The sequence below is a fragment of the Pinus tabuliformis genome, chromosome 5_2 (assembly GCF_031772625.1).
Source record: "Pinus tabuliformis cultivar Carrire ecotype Pingquan chromosome 5_2, CPIR1, whole genome shotgun sequence".
Classification (NCBI taxonomy): Eukaryota; Viridiplantae; Streptophyta; class Pinopsida; order Pinales; family Pinaceae; genus Pinus; species Pinus tabuliformis.
Window position 1 is genome coordinate 151118256 of NC_142306.1, and position 25065 is coordinate 151143320.

At 35.1% G+C, this 25065-nt stretch overlaps 1 protein-coding gene across 1 annotated transcript in view; it reads left to right on the top strand.

Moving 5' to 3' along the window:
• Positions 1-8546, top strand: part of JAR1 (Auxin-responsive GH3 family protein) — a 161312-nt gene extending 152766 nt beyond the window's left edge. The window contains exon 4 of the mRNA XM_089436066.1: positions 7711-8546. Coding sequence (XP_089292192.1) covers positions 7711-8249 — 539 coding nt within the window. The 3' untranslated portion in view covers positions 8250-8546. The remainder of the gene's footprint in view (positions 1-7710) is intronic.
• The last annotated feature ends 16519 nt before the right edge of the window (positions 8547-25065 follow it).

Here is a 25065-nt window from a genome sequence, read left to right on the forward strand (position 1 = left end):
CAGAAACTTCGACCTAGTAGCAGCAGCAACTTCGACCCAGAAACTTCGATCTAGTAGCAGCAACAAAACTTCAACCTGGAAGCAGCCAAAACTTCGACCTTGATGCAACAACAACTTCGACCTATAGCAGCAACAACTTCGACCTAGAAACTTTGACCTAGTAGCAGCAGCAGAACTTCAACCTTCTAGCAAAATCCCAGTAAATTCACATTTGTGAGAGAGAAACAACCCAGAAACTTCAATCTAGCAATCCTCCTTCTCTTGCAATTTCATACACTTCTACTTGTATATCAAACTTGTGAGTGGATGCTCCATATTAATCGAATTGCACCGTATTTATAGCCTCTTCTGGAGTTCGAATTACCCTGATGTAGGTCGACTTGATCAAGGTAAGGGCCGACTTGGTGTGGAGGTGACAAATGACTTATTTTACTCAATAATAATTCTTTTTACAGTATTCAAAAGCCCAAGAAGGGTCTCATAAAATGGACAATATCTCTAATGACTCAAGACAAAACCTAGAAGTCCTCAATGGGGACTTCCTAAAACATGATGATCCAAGCATGAAACCCATGCTTTAATAAGTCATAATAATAATAATAGTAATAATAAATTCTTTTTCTTTCTTTTGATAAATACATTTCATTATGACTCAAATACAATTATGAAGACCGAACCTAGTTACATTCTTCAACGTAATCAAGAGCACCAAACCCTCATGTACCTCAATGTTGGTGGCATTGATTGTTGAACTCCTATGTCATGGCCCTAGTAAAAATGTACTCTTTATTGAAGCAAAATCACTACTTTGGCATGTTAAGATTTTTCTATCTTATTTTAATGTTTAGAGGGTGATATTGATGATGAGGATCCCAATATAGGCAATGATTCTGATGATATGTAGCTATTTGTTATAACATGATTTTTTGGGCTCTATAGGCCATTTAAAGCCTCTTTGTTAATGTATTTTTGTTTCAGAAATGGATTACATTTGGTGCTATTTTGGTTAGATGCACCCTTACTTGGTATATATATGAGAAACTTTGCATATTTGTGTATAATGGTTTGAATTCATATGGATGCACATGATATATATACCAGTTTTTGGTCCAATATTTTTTGGTTTTGGTCTAGTTCATGGTTTTGGGGTTGATCGATTATATCACTGGTTTGGTTTGATAAAATTGCTACCAACTGGGGCCTGCAATAAAATTGACCTTGCGCATTGATTCCTCCAATTTTTCCACTCTAAAAGCATCAAGATAAATGACAAATAATATAATGATTCAACCTTGATCAGTGACAGATGAGTTTGGACCAATGTTGCACAAAGCGGGGACGTTTTTTGGAAGTGGGGACGTGAAAGCATCATTTCCCAAAAATCTAGGAAGCAAAGCATTTCGGAAGTGTCTACTATATATATTTATATTTTTTTGCATTTATGTTAAAATACATCCAAAATACCAAATTAGTTGTAGAAGACATGAAAACATGCATATTTTTACATTAATCAAGATAGATATGGCATCCATTGTACATCAATGATTAATTATTCCAACATCAACTATCTAGAATCTAGATTCCTCTTCTCTTGTCTAGCCTTTGCCTCTACTTCATTTCTATAGGGATATTAGTCAACATTGGCTAATTTTGATCAAACTGCTTAATACAAGCCTTAATATGGTAGAGAAAGCTTAACATGCTTGATCAATGATTTTTACTTGAGTGAAGGGTACATAATTGCTAAGGCCATGACAAAGGAGTTCAACAATCAACAACACCAACACTGGGTTACATATAGGGCTTGGCGCTCTTGATTAAATGCCAATCATATGCCCTCATACATGATATAATCCAATGAAACGCCACAATCCCATTGATCCTGAAAACTGTTAATTCTACTGAATTTTGAATGTGATATGAAATTCCGTTTTCTCCATATGAAGTCTAATGAGGTTGGAACCACTCTCAAACATCCCGAGTCATTTCATGGTAATGTTAAAAATTTAAGTAAAAGGATGGAAATGAAAGATAAAGGACAATGTCACTTTTACTTTAAGAATTTAACATCACCATTAGGGAGCATCTAGGAAGCGTCTAGGGAGCATCAAGGGGCACCTTGGGAGTATTTGGAAAGTGTAGTTCCTCACATAACAGTTTGAAATTTCCAAAAAAAAATCCTCGCAGAATCGTGTGAACCGTCCACTTTCTCTCGGATCCACTCGCGATCCGTAGTGGATACATGCCCGAATCTCCACAGATCCACACTTGATCCTTTCCGGATCAGCAGATCGGGCAGCGAGAACCACGGATCGGGCCCCCACGGATCCAATTTTCCAGGGATTGCCAAAAAAAGGTGGAACCGCGGATCCGATTTTCGGATCTGCGGTTCCATCAAAGGATCGGTGGCAGAACTGTAGAGGACGCGATTCTGCCTCCAGATCCTTGGAGCCCTTATTGTGTACAACATCACCTTGGAGCTTGACATGTGTACTCTGCGAGTGTAGCACTCAGCTTGTGTGATTTTACATATGATTATTGTAGGTTCCTTGTAAGGTCGTTGGCCCACATATGCATTGTTAGCCTCCCTACATCTCATTTATATGGAGGAAAGAGAGAGTCCTTTCAATATTCATTATTGTACTTTTTACTTTGTAATTGTCTTCTTGAAGAAAGGTATGAATTCTAGAGAGGACATCTTGGTTTAGATCTTGATTCTTGTAAGATACTAGGGTTTTCTCTTGTGAAGAAGATGTTGGTGATGATCATTCATTCATTCTTGTTCATCTTGTGTTAGAGATGTGACTAGAGAAGTGCACCAGTCATCTTCTTTCTCTTATATCTTCATTTGTACTTGGTTTCTCTATTGGAGTCATTAGGGTTTCAACTTTCTTGAGTTTCTTGGGATATTTTGAAGTCTAGGGTTAGGTTTCATCCCTTGGGAATTCGAGTATTAGGGTTTTCTAATAAAACCTTAGGTTGTACTTGGTGAAGAAAAAAAGAGGAGACATCTTGCCTTGAAGGACTTGAGTGATTTATGGTTGTTGGAGCTTCTTAGTTGAGCTAAGATTTTCTTGGTTTTTCCTAGGTAGGGTTTTGGAGAGATAGTGGATTGTACTAGCCTTGTGATAAGGCTATGGTATGTACATGAACTTCATCTTATGCTAATTAATGAAATTCCTAACTGTCTAATACTTGTGTAAATTGCAGATTTGATTTTCATACATCTATGTACTTCATGGTTTATAATTTCTAGTTATATATGTCTTGTTGATTTAACATAAGGTAGGGATGATTATGCTAAGTGATTTAACATTGTAATTGAAGAAGATAACAGTTTTTTTGCTGCTGTATTTACTACTATACATTAAAGTTTCCAGATCTGGTTTATGCATGATAAGATTGCCCTAGGGGACTGAAACTAATTGAACACTTTGGTGTCTTTTCTCTTGGATTGCTTAGAAGTCTGGAGTTGTTAAGGACTGAAATATTGTCTATTGCTGCTGTTGTTTTAATTGTATTCCATAGCATCCTGAAAGTTGAAAATTCAGTGTTAAGATCTAGGAAACCTTGAGGAAAGAGGAAAAACTTCTGAATTACATCAGAAATCTCAATCTACCAAATTTCAACACCAAGAATACTTAAAATATTCATAAAACAATTTTGAAGAGTCTAATTGCTCTGTAAAAGTTGTATTTGGCAAATTGGGCAATAATACTCAATACAAAATGTCACTAGATTGCCAAATTTTTGGATAAATACTTCCACAGGCTTCCTATGACACTTAGATTTTTATTACTAACAATGTTCTTAGTAAGGTCATAATTGAATAATACCGTAGTTTAAAACTTTGGATACATCTTTACCATTATATGACATGTAATAGAGGATGAATTTGGCTATTTTTGTTATTCTGTCCAGCTTTTGTGTTTTAGATCATTTTGTTTTTCTGTTTTAGGAAGACGTGATAAAATCCATGTAGATGCTCTTGGACTTCATTTTGGAATATATAGGGAATGCACTTTCTAGAGATTTTTTTTTTGGTGGAAATGCAACATATATCTCATCAGAAAGCAATAAACATGTATATCAAGATGAACATATCCAAGTGTCAATGTCTAGGCACACTAGAACCCCTGACCTGCATAAGCCAAGAGCAGAAACATATTCGTTTTGGCTCCATGTGAAAGAGAATCTATATCTTTTCCAAAACATGCCAATCCTAGATTAAATATGGAGAGCCAAATCTGATCGTAATGTGTAAATTTATCTAAAGGGTAACGAGGTGTTGTCTGATGAAACGTTGCATGACAATGAAATTTCAAAACATGCCAATCCTAGATTAAATATGGAGAGCCAAATCTGATCGTAATGTGTAAATTTATCTAAAGGGTAACGAGGTGTTGTCTGATGAAACGTTGCATGACAATGAAATTTCAAAATGAAAAATAATCATGCAAGTCTGATCAGATCCCACATATTCCTGACATTCTATCACATCATCCATTTGTCTTCAGACAAAATCCCCTTCCAATGAACGGAATCAACGACAAACTATGTTCAACAGTAATCTAAGCCCAAAATGATCTAGCAATTGAACATTTTTGTTTCATGTTGTATAGTAGATCACAAAACATTCATTAGTAACAATAGTGCAATGTAACCGTGCCTCTTTTTACAGAAAATGTCTTATATTAATCTTAAAATATGTACAAAAAGTACAAATATGTACAAAGACAAAAGAAAACAGTAAGTCTTCTTTCGCAGCATCATCAACACGGACCTTCTCTAAGTATGTGAAGGCATCAACATTCTTGGCATCTATAGCCAACAGAAAAATGTTAGCCTGCAGTTGAAAATGTACATCTTCCTGCCAAATCCTAAAGAATGAAGGAATAAGGCTGACTTAATTGTCATATATACTCTTACATCTTTGTTTTCAGATAGAGTACAAGAAAAAAATCAGAGTAAATTCCAAAAACCTCTATAAACTAAAAGAAACAACTATTTAGAGCAATGCTATCAGAACTGGACTGTTCATTATGCTGGTAGAGCCCAAAGATGTCAACCAGGCGGGAACAGGAAAAAAACCAGACCAAAAAACCGGTCCACCAAAAAATACTTAAATAATCAAATTTTGAAAAAAGTACATATATATTGATGTGCATCCATATGAATCCAAACCTTTATACACAAATATACAAAGTGTCTCATATATATAGCAAGGGTGCATATAACCAAAATAGCACCAAGTGCAATAGATCTTTGAACCAAAAATAAATCAACAAAGAGGCTCTAGATGGTCCTCATCATGCTACATCATGCTACAACAAATACCTACATATCATCAAAATCATTGCCTATATTGGGATCCTCATCATCAATATCACCTTTTATAAAATGCAATAGAAAAAACTTAACATGTCAAATTGAGATTTTGTTTGGTTGACGAAATTGAAAGAGGAGAATGTCACTTTTACTTAATTACATTAACATTAATTACATAGCATGGTAGGGCCCTAGGGTTGAATATTAAGCTTCCCTGCGCATAAATTATTGTTTTTTTAATTGCATTCCAAGGATCCATAGATGCATTGTACAAAACTGGTTGGTTCGGTGAAAAGAGGTCGGTTTGGTGCCAAACCAGTTGGTTCCATACAAGAACCAGCTGGTTTGGTGCCAAACCAGCCATTTCCGGTCTGTGACCTCAGTTCGGACTATTTTTTGCTTGAAACCAGTCAGACTGGCCGGTTCAGTCCAGTCTGGTCCAGTTTTGATAACACTGGTTTAGAGTCACCTAATAGAGCAACCCTCCAATGAGTATTCCCCTGGAAGATAGAAGGAACAAGTTTATAAACCATTTTCATCAACCTTCGGCTACCTGGAATTCCCACAAAATGGGTTTAAGAGACTCCATATTAGCACATATCAAACACTAGTCATCTCTAAAGCTACTTTTTGCTAAATGAGATTTGCTTGGCTTAAGAGACTCCATCTACCACTTATTGGACTCCTTGATACATGACCAGCCAAGCAAAATCTTGCAATTTATAAGATAAGTAAAAAGCCAATACATTATGGAGTCTTCGTATCCATCTCATTTCCTAGTCCAAGTAGAGGGTTGTTCCCAGTGGAATCTTTTGATATAATAAGGAATGCAATTTTTTTTATTTATAAGTCTGGATTGGCTTACCAAAGGACCATCACAGTCCCTTCAAATTCGGCCCTACATCTGGATGTTCATCTTGAACAACTGCACTTTAAGGGACAAATATTTGAATCTCCGAAATAGACAGCATGTCCAATGACTAACACTCATCATTCCAACCATGATCTGGCATTAGAATACTACAAGCTTTTCCAAAAGAAGATGCCTTTCCTGCTTAATATAAGAACTTGATAACAATGTATTTTAGCAATAAATTGATCTTGAGTCCTCCAAGCATATCCAAACATAGATTGGGTGTAGAGCTAGATCCAAACTACATCTATTGACAAAGAAATTTGAAATCACAAACTTAGCCACAAAACTCCACGCAGTTCAAATGCTCTTTAAAATAAAAGAGCCTTGGCCTTGGAATTTGAACAACTAAGAAGATAGGCTAAAGGAACTAGAGCTATTGAGAGTCTTGTGCTTGCAAAGTCTTTTACCTCAATAAAACTTTCCATGAAGCCAAGCTGTCCAAGCATCTCACAATCCACTTAGCTGCAGAGATATTGCTTTGAGAAGCCACATCAATCAAGCCTAATCCACCTTTCTCGTTGGTTAGGATGCACACATCCCATGGTACCATAGTCAAGGACTTCTTACCACCATACTATGCCAATAAGCCAAGCTCTCTAAGCACCTCACAATCCACTTAGCTGCTAAGATTTTGTCCTGAGGTGCCATATCAATCAAGCACAATCCACCTTCCTCCTTGGTTAGAATTCACACATCCCATGGGACCATAGACAAGGCCTTCTCACCACCATACTTGGCCCAAAAAAATGTTACTAATGTTGAGCTAGGGCCTCATCTCTTACGGCTTTTCACCTATTTTTTTCCCTAGACTATGTTTTTCTCTTTCATTATTTCCATTTGTCTCTTTTATTTTGATACTATTGCATCTAGGACTGTTCTAGACATTCACAGTTTAGTGGCCACTGATTGTACTCTGTAGTCACATTGATCTATTTCTGGTGATTTGTGAACATTAATAAAATTATCTTACCTTATCTTAGTAATCCATTTTACCTGCTGTCATAAAAGCGTTGTGTCTTAGTGTGGACGTGATGTGATAGTGAGGTAAAGAAATTGATTGTGATGGTTTCATAGGATCAGAGTTAAGAGGGAGTTATGTGAGAACATGCCACTTGAAACACAGAGTGCCATGATTTGCTTATCTGTCTTTTGGTTGGTCAATAATAAAGTTGGGCAAATCTCTACGCAGACTGAATTTTAATTTGAAACTTCGTATAGGAGTTAAATACTAATATTGGTGATTAGCTGTACTATGAGGATTTAATCAGTTTTTATTTTTGTTATGTTGAAAAATGCTGATATATGAAGTTCCTCCTCCTAGATTGATGGCGGATTTTTGAACTAAAATATGCTGTTTTTTACTTTTATGAGTTTGGGAACTGGTCAATGGTGGTACCTATATCCTTTGTTTTTGTCCGCATATTTTTGTGATCTCAAGCATCGTTCAATTACTTTTCTGCATACAGGGCTCTATAGGTACAGGCTTGGTGATATCGTGAAAGTTACCAGCTTTTACAATTCTAGTCCGCAGCTGCAATTCATTTGCCGAAGGAACCTCCTCCTTACAGTCAATATTGACAAGACAACCGAGAAAGATCTACAAATATCTGTTGATAAGACCACAGAGCTCTTAAAGGAAGAAAATGTGGATTTGGTTGATTTCACAAGCTATGCTGATCTATCAACTGAGCCAGGTCACTATGTAATATTTTGGGAGCTTAGTGACAGATTAAATGAGGAGATTCTTAAGAGATGCTGCTCAACAATGGACGAGACTTTTATTGATCCAGGTTATCTTGGTTCCAGAAAAGCAAAAACTATTGGGCCTCTCGAAATTCGTATTGTCGAGAAAGGTACATTCCGGAAAATTATAGATCACTACATGAGTCGTGGAGGAGCAGTGAACCAGTTCAAAATCCCCAGATGCATCTCCACTAGCCAGGATCTGCTTGACATCCTCAACAAAAATGTAATTCAAACTTGTTTCAGCACACTTTTCTCATGATTTAGGTGATCATATGGCATGAACAACGTGCAGAAGTTTTGTGACTAGTTTTGTCAGTGTGAGAATAGTTGTGTGTTGAAGAAAACTTCAGACTGTTGAATGTGCTTGCAATAATTCTGCTCAATCCCAAGCGGCACATATATGTATTTGAGTTAAAAAATCTTATTGTTTAGTTCTATACGCTGGATTTTGAACTATGTCCCATGCTCTGTATTCAAGTATGGAAAGGGGCAAAGCAAATGTTTGAGTTGCGGTCCATGAAATTGTGAAGCAATGAAGCTAACTTTTTTAGTTGTATTTCGCATTTGAGTCACAAGCTAATGTTGGGAATTCGAAATGATTTGGACTCAACTCCTTGGAGGTTGTATGCTACTTAAATTTGGACCTTCTCTGCATTGATTAGATTAATTCTCCCACCTTTTTTTCACTTCTTGGAAGCCCACTACATTGTGGAGTCTTCTTCAAGAAATTTCAGGGGGGCAGAAATGTTTCATACCCCAAAGGAAAATCATGTGTAGCTTTTTGTGCAATGGTCCTGGTTATGAAGGGGCAAAATAAGAGGGAATACATGCAAGTCCATATTCTTGATAAAGCACAATGAGCTTCCCAGGTAGATTCTTTTTTGCTGGTTGCTCACAAAGCTCAAGCATTATTTACAATTATATTTTTAAAATCAGTGTTTATCCATCTTCATATATATCTTTATTTTTTCAAGGAAAAGGTTGTTGGATCAGTTTCTGTTACCTGGAATATCCAGATGGAAGGTGATTCAATGGTCAACCACCAACCACAGTAGTGGTTAATAACCTTGAGGAAATTGATCCAGTTTGAAACTGTGACCTATGACTTCCCTGGCAACATATGACTTTTTTTTTCCTGTGTGGTTCACGGATCTTGGAGATCAGTGACCATTACATCCACGGAATATTTGTATCAGGGAGATCCACCCGAAGGGATCACTTTCTGTCAGCTCAACCATAGAACCTATTCCCAAGAGTCTCGAGAGAATTAAACCCGTAACCTCTCAATAACAAAAATGCTTTAATGAAACAGAGTCGACAAATTGAGCTAACCCTCGAGACTACAACATATAACATATATGTGATTCAATATGACATTAGATTATTTGTGAGATCAACCTAATTCTGTTCCATTCCATTTGTAATTGTATACACACTAACTATGTTAGTTTATTTGTAAGGTTGGCCTAGTTCCATACACACTAACTATGTTAGTTTATTTGTAAGGTTGGCCTAGTTCCACATTCTATCTGTAGTTTGCTCCACTTGAATGGCATGAGATCACACAGGCACAATGATGATTGTACCCTTGAGTTGGCACAATAGTTTAAGATTTGGCTTCTAAGTTGAAAGAAGGTCATACCATTCTGTACTGCCTTCTAGGTGCGTTTTTTGAAGCTTATAACATACACATTTGTATGTTGCAGTCCTGTTCAATAATATATTATACACAATAAAACAGAAATCCAACTAAATTGATGCCTCATTTTCTTGGTAATTACTTTTATTTAATGTATATTTATTTATTTATACAATGCATACGGATTTATGTATCCCTAGAATTGGATTATCGTAGTGGTTTTCTTTATAACAATGTGATATATATATATATATATATATATTCGTTTTTAGCATCTTATCAAGTTTTGACTAATTCTCCCGATTTCAGGTGAACATCTGTCAATCTAAAAACATTTTGAGAGGATATGGAAATCCTTTTAGCTGATATACTATCTTAAGAGCAATGTGATCATTCTGCCTCATCAACCCCAACATGGTAAAAAAAATGCAATCATGGTAAAAAAACAAAAAAATGCAATGATATTTAATTAGTTTTCTGTTAAATTTGTTAGTTATGTATTTTTTATTAAAACAGAATTATATTAATTTTAATTGAGTTTAAAATTTAAATAAATTATTTGAGTTCATTTTATTTTAAAGTAGATAAATTTCCTTTTCAGTGATATTATTTTTTTATTTTCAATTACATAAATTTCCTTTTCAGTAATATTATTTTTTTATTTTCAATTATGGAAATTATGAATATCAATTAATTTTTTTAAATAATAATATTTTTAAAATTTGGGATAGTTTATAAAAATATAATAATTTTTAGAAAAAAGAAGATTATATTGTTTAGGTTTAAGGTTGGCTATTTTTACATATACAAAAATACTTAGGGATCTACCTAATAGATAAGGGACTACAAACTCATTTGTTTGAGAGTTCCATCTCATGGAAGAGATTTAAGAGTTCTCTCATTCTAGACATCCTTAATATCCATAGAAATCAGAATACCCAATGTTGGGTTAATGATAAACCAAAAATTGAAGTAAGCATAAAAAGTAATAATCAAATTATGCACTAAAGCATAAAATGAAATAAACAGGTTAATGATAACGAAGCATTGAAGTAAGCATACAAAGTAACAATCAAATTATGCACTAAAGCATGAAATGAAATAAACAAACAAGGCATAAAGCCCAATAAATTTGCTATGCATTTGGCCTAGTCGAAGGAAGATTGATGTTATCCTCCTCCATGTAAACATGTTTGTAGACTCTCATACAATAGCTTGTGTAGTCCCTTCATGGTGATTGACGATTTCTTTAATTGTCTTGTATACCCTTTCACAATATAATATTGCAAGGTTTAGTGCATTAAGATTATGATCCTCGTAGGTTCAATATTGTTTGTTAGGGCATCCGGACTCTCATTTCTACTCTCCTATTCTTCAAGTCCATCCCCCCATTTCGTTGGTGATTGATGAACTTCCTACTTCATTGCATTAGCCAACACATACATGCTCCTTTGGGGCCTAAAACATTTTAAGTCTTCCATTGGTTACTCTACAAATGTCTAAACCATTGTCTTTCATATTTCATGTATCCTCTTGTAGTAGACTTCTATGTTGATGTTGAGTTTCGTATTGAAACACAATGGATGTTACATGGGAGCATGAAGATGCCATGAGGGTGGATTATCCTTGTATTTTTGAATAATTTCAATTGAATATGTGAATATAATACCCCGAGGAAAATGCATAAATAAGAGGGAGGGGAATGTAACACCCCTAGGATGATCCCTGTGTACAATTTTGTACATAACATGACTAGGATAGCGAGACAAGAAATATTTTGGGGCCTCAATGCCCATGTATATATGTGTGTGTGTGGGTGTGCGTTTTAGGCCACAATGTCTATGTATATAAATGTTTTGAGGCCACGGGGGCTATGTGATTTTAGGCCAGTGAGTGTATATGCTAAAAGGGCAGTCATCTTAACTATATTCAACTATGTGAATATATGATCACAATATTGTTAATAACATATAGACTAAATTATACAAGAGAGTATGCAAGGATAGGACTCTATGAGTGGAAAGGGGGATAAGGGTTCAATGATGAGGGGTTTAAGCTTGGTGGGTTAACCCATTATTAAAATGATCTTAAATTCAGAAGTGCATATGTTTTATCCTATCATTAAAGTGACTTCCTTGAGTGCCACTTGTCAAAATTGGACACAAACATAAAAGTTATAGTTTTAGTGTATTCTCGGATTCCATTCCATTTTTTATGACTTGTGGCCTAGTGATTAGATTCCCTGGAGGGGGCGAATGGCATGACCCTATTACATTATCACCCTATTGATCCTAGGTGGATTTAGGGGTAGGCAGATAGGTTTCCGTGGTGTGAGGCCTGTAGGGTATGTGGAGATTCCTAAGGGAAGTTGGAACTCCTAGAAGCCATAGGGCCTTGAGACTCTCTGGCTAGCTTGAATTGCAAGCCCTAGAAGGGTAGCGACATAAGTTGATGGATTGTGGTGGGGGTACACTACCCTAGATTATGTAGGCTGATGGGAGATGATAAACCGTAGGTTGGGCATTGTAGGAGTTAAGTACCTTGGCTTATTACCTCTTTGGAGTATTCCATGGATCATAGTGGATTTAGGAATCCCTTTACCCTAGTGGATTCATGGCCCCAACTTAGGGGTGACCTGCGACTGAGAGAGTATGCGTAATGTGATCTATGACTAGGTGGAACGTCTTAGATCTATATCCAATTGGTGCTTCCTTTCAATGATAAGTGTTGTTATTATGTTTATGTGTATTATGTAATGTGCATTTCATGAAATTACATATGTTTCTCATGGATAATATATATATATATATATGTGTGTGTGTGTGTGTGTGTGTGTGTGTGTTTATCATGATTTTATAGTTAGATACATGTTTTCATTGCATAATAGAATGCATCAAAATTATATGATAGAAATTATGTGAAATGAAATTAAGGAATATTTTTAAAGAACAAGTTTGTAGAGACAATAATATACCCCAATGAATGATTGGGGGCGTTATAACTAACTTACTTTTATTCTACTCATAAAGGTATTATTTCTTCCTTACAGCTTCCATGAAAGTCTCAAGCTCATCAAATTTAATTGTCATTATAAAATGATTTTAAACCACTTAAAAGCCTTTGTATTTTAGCCTTATCATCCTCAACTAAACCAAAATACCTTAATAGTTCAAGGAATTTCCTTTCATACTCCTCCATTGTTATGTTCTCTAACTTGAGTTCAAGGAACACTTGCATTTTCCTGTCATAGTAGTGCTCAAAATAAGTATTATTCTAGAAATTCCTCTTAAATTTCCTCCATGAAATCCTCTTCCCATCTATGTGCTTAACTTCTTTGAGCTTATCCCACCACATGGATGCTTGGCCTTGCAAATGATAAATTGCAATTCAAGCCTCTAACTTGGAAGGATAGTTATGCAATTCGAGATACTCATCCCCAACAACCAAGCTTTAGCTTCCTCAACCTTCCTATTTTCACCATCAAAGGTAGGAGGATTAATCTTCCTCATCTCTCCTTGACTTTGTAGGAGGATTAATCTTCCTCATCTCTCCTTGCAAGTCATTTAGTTCGCACCTTCTTCTTTGATGTTTAATTATTGATATGCTAGGGATACATCTCTTAGAAAATCAGAAAGGCAGAAATATTTTCTTATGTTGCCAATTACTTGTGATATTCTTGTATTCTTATTAACTTTCTTTATGTTCTTCTTTTATCTTCTTCTCGTCAAGCAATCATCAAATAAAAAATATGAAGATCAATGACACCATAAGTAGGCACTTAGTCAAGGCTAAAACCCCAATGCAAGGGAAAACCTAGTCAAACTCTTCCACTAATAGATACAAATTAAATTGAGACAGACCAAGGCCTTTGACTAGACTAAAAGACCTTCCTTACTCCACCAAGCCAACCTTCCAAGATGATTATGAAAAATTTAGTCTCTTCTCGTCAACCAACTTCAATTCAACTGCTACATAAGATTTTGGCCCTCCAACTCCTAGATTTCCAACCTTCCTGCAATTTTGAAATTTTCGGCCTTCTTGCAACCCAATTTTTTTTCACGTGTGGCATTAGAGAGAAAATTCGACTTCCTTTTACTTGAAAAAGGTTTCCTTCTTCTTTGCTGGGATTTCCTCTTTCTTCTTTTTCTCCTCCTGTAATTACAGATCAAACTTTCTTGTCTTGTGCTCCAAATGAGGTCGAGTTGCTGCCTATATATAGTGGTTTGAGGCTCCTGTTGAGGCTGACTTGTCCATAATGAGGCCAACTTGTCTTCTTTGAGGCCAACTTGGTGGAGGAGGCCTATTTGACTCAATTTACATCAAAAATAATTTTCCTTTTTGAAAAATAAAGCCCAAGAAGGATCTATTACATGATGACATGGACTAGGACTTATGACATAAACCCTAGAAGCCTACAATGGAGGCTTTGACCTAAAAATAAAATAATAAAGCATGAAACCCATGCTTAATAAATAATTTCATTTTATAATAAAATTTCTCTTTCTTTCTTTTGACAAATAAATTACATCATGACTCAAATACAATTATGAAGACCGACACTAGTTACATTCTTCAACACTCCTTAACTAGGGAGGTATTATATATATATATATATATATATGATATATTTCTATAAAGAGTTACAACACATGCAATGTTACATATTAGATACTTGACCATAGTATCTAATCGGGTGGGACTAAGGTGTGTTCCAAGCTTCAACCTCTATAGGTACCATCAAGCTTCAACTCTAACACCAACCAAAGGATCTAGGTGCGTATCCAAGGTCAAAACTCTAAGAACAATGCCTCCCTCCCTACCTCGGGATCTAGAAATCATCACAGGTGGGCCAAATTTCCTCCCACGTATCTTGTCACCCCAAGATGCTTCATCTCTCCCTATACACTAAATCATATATATCCACTAGTCCAAGCATGCTTAAAATGTTCAACTTTCTTACAGAGAGATCTTGCACAATCACAACCCCAATTAGTAATAAAATTTCAATATATGTGTGTGTGTGTGTGTGCGTGTGTTTAGCACAGACCTTCGGGGTCCTCAAATATTATGATGCTTCTTAGATCATCATCATACTATCCAAACACATCTTCGTCGGAAGCTTTCTTCTTTAACTTCTACAACAACACCAAACTTTATCTCAACACCCCTTTTAAATCTTCTTTACAACTTCAACTATAATGAAAAATCATCTATAGTGCTTTAGCTATTCTTTGATCGTATTCTTTCCTTTCATATTTCTAAGATCATGTCTCTTTTCTCAACTATGGAGGATATACACTTTCCTTCATCTAAGCTCCCTCTCAACTTAGGGAGATCAACAATTTTATTATTTCAACTATACATGTTCTTTCTTTTTGCATCATCATATCATCATAAAAACTTCAACCTTTCTAAGCTTCATTCCTTCAAGGATGTCATCATCATTCTTACAACTCCCCTTTTCCATCATGATTATCATAATTATCAAGTCATCTTCAATTATGAGGTGGATGAATACCTTCAACATCTTGAAGATTGTGTACCTGCAAATCTTCAACATCAAGTATAACCAAGTACAAATATACAAGAGCATGGAGTTAACTTTATTAAAATATGGTTATCATGTCTTTACAATGGAAGCATAAAAAATAATCAAGCTTTAGATATCCAAAACCTAAACCTAGTTATGTTCACAATCAACAAGGGTTACAACTTTTATATTTTAAACTTCAACAATTTTGCTAGGGTTTTGTCACAAACCATAGATTCTGTTATCGATACTTAAAGAATTAGATATCAACAACTAAATCTAGTTAGCAATCCAATCATAACATTTTCAATATTATGCCCTAGAATTTCATGTTAAACAACACTAGGGTCTTGCCACAAACCCTAGATTTCATTAAATGGATATCAACAATCAAGTTAACATTCTAGCATTTCATATCTAGGGTTTCATTATTATTTTCTTATATCAATCCCTAGATACATGTATAAAATTCCAAAATTTAGATATACAACAATTTTACTAGGCTATGGTTTCAATCATACAAAAGCACATACACCTAGGGTTTCATTCCTAGGACTTTACATTAATACAAGGGTTTTTGTTCATAAACCCTAAATCATCAAACCCTAGAAATTTAGGGTTTTATAATATAACCTAGACATTAACAACAAACCCTAAAAGGTTAAGGTTCTATATCAAAAAACCCTAATCATTAATATAGAAGGATTTAATCATATGTTCTAGATTTTTCATTAACAAACCTTAAGTAAACTAGGTTTTTATAGACAACATACCCTAGGCATCAGAAGGCTAGGGTTTTATAGTGAACCCTAAATATTAGGGTTTCACCAAAATGAACAAATGGCTTAAGATAGCATGACAAGGGTAGATTTAATCTAGTGATTAATCACCCTAAAAAGAATCTTTTATGATTCAAAACCCTAGACATAAGAGCATTAGTGATACAAAGTAAATTCCAAATGAAGAATAATCATACCTTCTTGTAAGATGAAGATCTGTAACAAATCAAACATACCTTGAGTTATTCTTTAACAAACCTTGTAAGATATCATTTTCTTTGTAGGGCTTCTTTTGTAACAAAGATTCTTTCATTATTCAAATCTTTCCTTTGAAGTTTCCTCTATAACCTTTGTGTATTCTGCAAGTTTTCCTACCAAGGAAAATATAAAGAAAGGATTATGAGTATGCAATACAAACAGATCTCGATGAGTGGAGGAAATTAAACATGAAAGAGAAAACAAGACAGGGTATACTTATCTTTTGGTAAAATGGTGAAGGCTCCCTCTTAATCCAATTTTTTTGAGGGATACCTACAACCTATCAAACGATTCAAAAATTTCTAGCAAGACATATTAGATCTATGAACTCTAGAAATCAAAATATAAAAGAAAATTTTATAAAACCAAATATAATAATCTATGATATAAGTAGGAGGATATGTAAAAGACTTAATAATATAATTCCTTGACTTTAGACTCTTCAGCCTTGTTCTTCTTAGGTGGAGCTTTATCTGCAACTGTGGCATGTTCTCTTTCTCTTTTCTTGTCCTTGTTTCTAGGATTTCTAGGACATTGATTCTTATAATGTCCCATCTTATGACAATGATAGCACTCTACTTTAGATAGTCCAACCTTCTTCTTTTGTCCTTTAAGCTTCTTCTTTCCTCCCTTTTTTCTTGTAGTGAGCAGAATATTTATTGGATGTGATGTTCTCTTCATCTTCCTTCTTATTGTTTTCTAATGAGATGCGAGTTTCTTCTTAACTACATGCATTCTACATTTCTTCAAAAGATGGTGTTTCTTTTCCAACTACTAATCCCTGATGCAAAGATACTCCAAGATTTTGGTAGACCAAGTAGTGCAACAATCAAAAGTTCTTTATATGATATGACTTCATCAATAGCTTGAAGCTCATCCCTTATTCTGAAGATTCTTACAAAATAGGAAGATACAATATCATCTTTTTCCATCTTTATTGTTCTTAGTTCATTATTGAGATTAGCTATTTGTCTAATGTTGTTTATGGTGAATAATTTGGAAAGAGCTTCATACATCCTTTTTGCAATATCTATATTGGATATGTAGGGAATTAAGTCATCCTTCACTCCATCTACAATTAGATTTATGGACAAGATGTTTGCTTCCTTGTACTTTTCCTTTCCTGCATCATCTAAGGGTTCCTTGATTTTTCTTAGTACAAAATCTACTACTTTGTCTTTCCTCTTCTTCCATGATCTATAGTTCGTGGCTCCTTCTAGTTTGTTTTCAATCTTCATTGATGTGTCCATAATAGTCCTTCCTATTCTTATATTTTCCTTCTCCTTATGGTCTACATTCAAACCTTATCTTAACCTTTTATTTAATAGATCTTCAAGATGCCTTTTTCCTCTTCTTTCACCTTATCTCTGATACCATGTTAGAAAATCAGAAAGGCAGGAAGATTTGCTTATATTGACAATTACTTGTGATATGCTTGTATTCTTATTAACTTTCTTTATGTTCTTCTCACCAAGCAATCATTAAATAAAAAACATGAAGATCAATGACATCAGAAGTAAGCACTCCGCCAAAGTTAAAACCCCAATGCAGGGGAAAACCCAGTCAAAGTCTTCCACTAACAGATTCAAATTAAATTGAGACAGACCAAGACCTTTGACTAGATCAAAAGACCTTCCTTACAGCACCAAGTCAGCGTTCCAAGATGACTATGAAAACTTCAGTAGTCTCTTCTCGTCAACCAACTTCAATCCAGCGAATCCCTATTGATTCACCATGCTTAAACATGATCAGTTACTAGCTTGTCCAATATTATGGATACATGATTACTTAACTAGTGCTATAACTATGTGGGCTTGCAGTTAGCTTATCACATTAACTACTAGTACTAATTATGAGAATGCTTGATTACGATATTCCCATTACTTTGATTAGTAGTATAACCTTGCATCATATTACTAGTACAATGGGTTTTCTCAATAGTGTTACCTATTCTCTAATCTTTGATTTGAATGAGTAGCACCATCTCATATAACAATAAGGATACAAGTTCATGACATAATTTCGACCCTCTAGCTCCCAGACTTCCAGCCTTCCTACAATTATGAAAATTTCAGCCCTCCTGCAACCCAAAAATTTCACATGTGTGGCAGTAGAGAGATAATTCAGCTTCCTTTTACTTGACAATGATTTCCTTCTTATTCGTTGGGATTCCCTCTTTCTTCTTAGGTATTTCACTTTTATTTTTCTCCTCTTGCAACTATAGATCGAACTTGCTTGTCTTGTGCTCCAATTTAGGTCGAGTTGTTGCCTATATATAGTGGTTTGAGGCTGACTTGTCCTTAATGAGGCCAACTTGGTGGAGGAGGCCTATTTGACTCAATTTACATAAAAAATAATTTTATTTATTGAAAAATAAAGCCCAGGAAGGGTCTATTATATGATGACATGGACTAGGAATTATGACATAAACTCTAGAAGCCTACATTGGAGGATTTGCCCTAAAAATAAAATAATAAAGCATGAAACCCATGCTTAATAAATAATTTTCTTTTATAATAAAATTTCTCTTTCATTTTTTTGACAAAGAAATTATGTCATGACTCAAATACATTTATGAAGACCGACACTAGTTACATTCTTCAACAACTTCTTTACTTTGAAGAAACATAAGACCTATTGGTTGAATGTCTTGTTGATTGGCGTTGATGCCTACTAGCACTTTGAGAATTCCTTCAACTTCTAGCATCCTCCCTCTTGACATGAAAGTTGTGATCCTTTTCCTACCTTGGATTAGATTCCTTATATAACCACCATTGTAAATTATTTAAGCTTTGTAGAATATGGATATTAATATGGTGCTTCTCCTATTGTGCCATATTTAACCTTTCATTATGATCCTTATAGTCGAGCACCTCTATTTTGAAACTTCTCACGGTTTCCGCCATGTCTTTATTCTTTGGCATGCCTCTTCCATACCCATTTGATTCTTTTTTAGCGTTACCCATGTTGAAATTAATTCCCTTAACTTCCTATTCATAGTTGTAGGAGCCCTAAGCATCTTCCATACTAATTGTCCTCACGTTAATTTTTGCTCTTGTAGGTCACTAGAGACCTTTTTTTAATTTTCTAAGAAAATGTGCTAAAAATTTTCAAATTATGGGCTTGTAGGTGTATTCTCCTTAATATATTTCTATTGAATACTGATTTTCCCAAATTTGACTTATGGGCTTAACTTTTATGTCTTATGGAAGTTTTGGCTATTTTTCCCCAAATTTTCCCATGTTTTACTACAAAACAATTTTTTTTAATATCTTGATATTTTGTATACCCAAATTTTAAAGTTGACTCATGGATATGTTTTATCATTGAAGATATTTATATTTGATTTTTGTGTCCCATTTTGAGTTCTGGATAGGGAGTTGTTCCTCTTAGAAGTAAATTGGTAATTGATTTTCCCCCTTTTTTGTTTCAAGCATAACTATCTCATAGTGAATATATTTTTCAGTTGTGATATCTCATTGGAAAACCTCTATGAGCTCTTTCATTTAAGCTACAATCACTATGTGTACAAAAAGTGCATATAATTCCATTCAGTTTATTCACCCAAATATGCCATTTAGGGCCTCAAAAATGCCTTGCAAGTTAATGATATGAAAATTTGGTTGAAATTTTGAGAATTGAGTTTTTTTGGATGATATGGCACCTTAAATTCGTTAAAATCCTCTACAACTTTTTTGTATAACTACTAGTATGTATATGGATTGTCTCTATTTGCTCCCTATCAAGTACAAGAATATCTATACTCAATTCTCATTGGACATGAACCAAGTATGTGTGTCTTTCCTTAGACACTTGGCACCTATGAACCTCATTTTATGCCACTTTCTCTATCTTTTGGACACATCTAGGCCCCATGATAACTTTGCACCTTATGAACCTTTGCTATGATGGGAGGGTCCCACTTCATGAACCACCCTTTTACTAGTTACAATGACATATGGGGTCCATTCTCCACCTTTTCCCCATAACATATGACTTGCACACCTGTAAATCTAATGGTTGATATGAAGGAAGATTAATGAACCATAATCCATATCAGATTAAAACATGCACGGTGGTTCATGAAAACTTGTTTTCCAAATAGATCCAACAATCGATGTTGATCTTATATCAATGGATGAGATCTCATATTAGGTGTGGATATGAAAGGGAGTTCCTTTTTACCTATGCACTTGATGAATCTAACAACTAAGCTTGATCATTGATCAATGGTGGTGATTTCATATCATGCATGGATATGCGAGGGAGTTAAATTTTCCCCTATGCCTATTAATTCCAATGGATGAGTGTGATCACAATCAATAGATCACATTAATATTAGGTGTGACATGGAAGGGCTTTAATCTTTACATGAATGCCCAATGGATCAAAAATCCAAATAAACCTCATTGGACAACATGATGGATATTGGATTTGAATACGTGAGGAAGTTTAGAAAACCATCAACTTCTAATGGTATTTATTCATGACATATTTTTTCTAACTATTCTCCTCCACATGTTTGCTTAGTTGCCACTTGGAATTCCCACTTCACTATTGATTTCATAATAAGAAAAATTTCTAAAATTTCATAATTCCATATTTTTTTCAAATTTTCTATCAATAAAACTTATTTCTAGATTTTTTTTATCTAACTAAAAAATATCAGTATGCTTCTACAATTAACTCAATATTTCATTGAATTTGAGTTTCCACTCACTAAGTTGACTCTTATACATGTACATTTCTCATTCTAGGTGAATTTCATCCTCTAAATTTCATTCAGAGTTGTGATTTCACCCCATTTCAAAACCTTTCTCCCATGGATGACTTGAAATTCAAAATCCTTCCTGATGACACCAATTATAGCTACGGAATTTAAAACTTGTGCCTTTTGCATATCTTCTACCATTTCATTTTTTTTTCTTTGAAGAGGAAATATGTGGGTAGATCCACTCGAAGGGATCACATCTTGCCAAATTATTAGCAGAGCCTAACCCTAAGGGAATCAAGGAGAATTGACCACGTGACCTCATGTTAGAAAAATGTTTTAGCGACAGGAACTCGACCAATTGAGCTAACCCTTGGGGATACCATTTAAACTTGATCTATTTTTCTATGTGATCAATTTTGTAAGTTTTCCCATTTCCTCCCATTACCAAAATTCTATCAAATGGTTAATAGGAAACCTATAACTCCTCTATAAGCATAATTCTAACCCACATAACCCAAGTGTTATAACTCACTTTGAGACGACTCTATAACATCTACATGGGTGCCTCACTGAGGGAGAAATACCATACCACATGCATTCATATTGGGGGATATACATTAAGGAAAAATGACATAATATATTAAGCATATAATAGGGGGTAAAGAGTTTTTATATTGATAGGTATAAAAAATGGAGTGTAAAATTAATGAATAAATATAAAGGGGTATAATAAATGCTAATGAAAAAATAGATACCTATAGTATCTAGTGAAAGTAGGGGTTTTCTAAATTGGGAAGGTGTATTGGGTTCGTATTGGCATAGGGTTAAATAATGTGATTTTTAGAGGTAGTTTTCAATATGTAGTCAAATTAAGCTTATTGTTTAGTATGCCATGAACGCACATGATATGTCAGAGGTTCATTGAGTAAAGCCCCTGTGAACACCCCTAGCCTCCCATTAGAGCATATTAATATTCCAACAAACCTAATCTCTAAATTTTTTCCTTAATTTCATTTCACACAATTTATGCCATACATTCCAGATGCAATTTATTACACAATGCACACATGTATTTAACTATAAAATCATGATAATCATATATAAACTAATTATCAATGATAAACATGTATAAATCCATGAAATACATAAAAATGAGAAAAAAGTTATTTTTTGACTTGAAGAACAAACTAGTTATGGACCTCAAATGTTCCACCCAACCATAGTCCACATTACTCATATTCTCTCAATTATAGGCTACCATTGAGCTAAGGCTATGACTCCACTAGGGAAAGAGGCTTCCTAAAGCCACTAAGGTTCACAAAATTCTCCAAGAAGGTAACAAGCAAACTTACCCAACTCTAATGGCATCCAACCTCTAATTTCTCATCGCCCATCAACCTACACAAAAAAAAGTTAGTGCAATTCCGTTTTTGCACCCATGACACTTGGATTATGCAGATTTCAAAACTCAACCTTGTTAGTTCAATAAATCTTAGTTGGATTTTGGACAAAATTATCCACAAAATATACCTAAAAAGGAGCTAAAAATAGGATATCATCAGCTGAGGCGGGAAAATGGTGAGAGCAGCAGAATTGGTTCAGTGTGCAGGCGAAGTTCCTTTGCCCTGCGATCTGGACTCTCTAGGAACACACGTGAAGGGGATTAGATCTTCACATTGCAGATCTAAAGAAAGACATCCATATCATGCCAAACTCGAGCATCTTCGACAAAGCCATGGTTTTTTGCAACGGATGAATGATCTCATATGGAATCAAAGCCTTGCTCACAGATCGGGCCATTTCCTACTAGATTGACACTCCTAGAAATTAGATCTGCACTCGCAACGGCCAGATCTGGATGTATATGCTCGATCTAGCTTCGTATTTTGCAGATCTGATGCCTGTGAGATAAAATGTAAAGGAATCTTGCCTGAAAAGTCTGATAGACTTTCTCTACAAAGCTGGGGACCAATAGACATCGATCTTTGTTTTATGAAGGTTGGTTAGATCCCCTAGAGAACAGATCTGCCTCATTTAGCGGGGATAAGCTACAATATCCTAGATCAAGAGCATAATACTATAAAATGGCTTATTTTTTGGACTAATATTCCCAAATCAGAGACCCTCGTAGCGGATCTAGACCCGAGGAGGATAGTTTTGACTAATTCTCCATGATTTCAGGTTTTCCTCAGCCTGAGGATTGGGGTTCCCACAACATGAAGAATCGGGTGCTAACATGAAGATCTGCGACATCAAAGGAGTAGAGGCAACCTTAATACAATGTTTGAGTGCAGAGCATCATATAAGGCCACATGTTATGTTTTACCTTGCGCCTGCATATGGCGATTGCTGGTGGGTAATGCGAGTCAACAAACTCAATGTCCCAGATCTACAACAAGCACTAATGATTGAACACGATTGCCACGAAATGGTGATCAACCCACCTATGGATCTTAAAGCACCCACATCAGAAAAAATCGAAGGAATACAAATTAGTCTACAAATTAGTCTCTTTATCAGATCTATGGAAGGGAAATCTGTATGCATAGGGCGCTGAGAGGAGATAAAAATCCTTAAACAGAGGATACAATAAAAGATGGTCATTCCAACTAGTAAACAACTCCTGATCGATCGATGCAGGAAAATTATTGCGGGAGGAATACAAGTTAAAGGAATATGACATAGGCTGCTACCCAACTATCTTCCTCAACACAAGACTCCTTAGAGGCTACCCTAGTACAAGCTCCAAAGGACCTGGTACCTTCAAAGATGTAGTAAAAGAGAAGATGGGGACTCAAATACAATCAAAATAGCAAGCCACTACTCTTGGTGCCTACATCGTCAAGCATACGACTGAACCTTACTTTAATGATTACTATACATGAGGTAAATGAGATACATGATGATTATATATCTAAAGTAGTGATATGCAGATTTAATGGGTTCTGGCCCAAACCGGAAGCCCTACGCCAATGGATTTACTCCATATGGACAGAAAACTGTGATATACACCTATGCTCAAAAGGATTTTTCATTGTTAAATTCTATACAGCCAAAGACAAGGAATATGCATTGAATGAAGGACCATGGTTTTGGGGTAATGCTGGTCTTTTCTTGACATCATGGTTTCCGGATTTTGATGCAAATACCATGGTGGTTTCCAAAATTCCTGTGTGGGTAAAATTATATAACCTACCTCTGCATTTTTGGCACATCAAAGTATTAGCAGGCATTGGCAATGCCCTTGGGAAATTCTTAAAAGTGGACAACGAGCGTCTTACCAAGGATATCTACACTTTCGCCAAAATCTGTGTGGAGGTTGATCTCAGTCAAGGCTTACTAGATCACATTCTCTTATTCCACAATGAGAAGCAATGGTCCCAACCCCTTGGTTATGATAACATGGCCTTCAGATGTTGTATTTTTCACCAAACTATCCATCTACAAAGTGCTTGCCTACAAAACAAAAAAGACAAGAAAAAAGGACAACTACCAAAGCCGAAAGGATGGCAGTTTTCAACCACTCCAGCAGACGATATATAAGAGGAAGAATACATAGAAAATACCACAAAAAACACATTCCAAGAAACAGAACTCCCCGGAAATATCACAGTCCTCAATGCACAGAACACCTAGTTCAGTTCACAAAATGATGAGAACTAGAACTGCTCCGCATTAGTTCCAAGGACATCCATTCCACAACAACAAAGTGAACAGCCCTCTCCAAGGAAAGAAATTAATTGCAGCAAGGGATCACACACAACAGAATGCTCAGATTCTGACAAAGAAACCCCATCTACTACCAAAGAGGCTCAAATGTCTATTGTAACATCCATTCCCAACACTGATGGTTGGTGAAAAGTGGAAAAAAAAGGGTAGGAAAGAATAGAAAGTTTTTAGAGTTATCGTTTTTGTTTCTGTGTATCAGGACAAGCTTATAATGAATATGTTATTTTAGCATTTACAACATGTAATTTTGCTTATTATGAATAAAACTATGATTTTTCCTTGGAAAAAAAACACTAAAAATAAAAAATTTAAATCACAATTATAAAATAATGCCTTATGGCAACCTTAACAAATGTGAATATTTTTAAAAGTTTTTTTTTTTTTTTTAATGTGTACACATATATTTATTGATAATATGGACGAGTT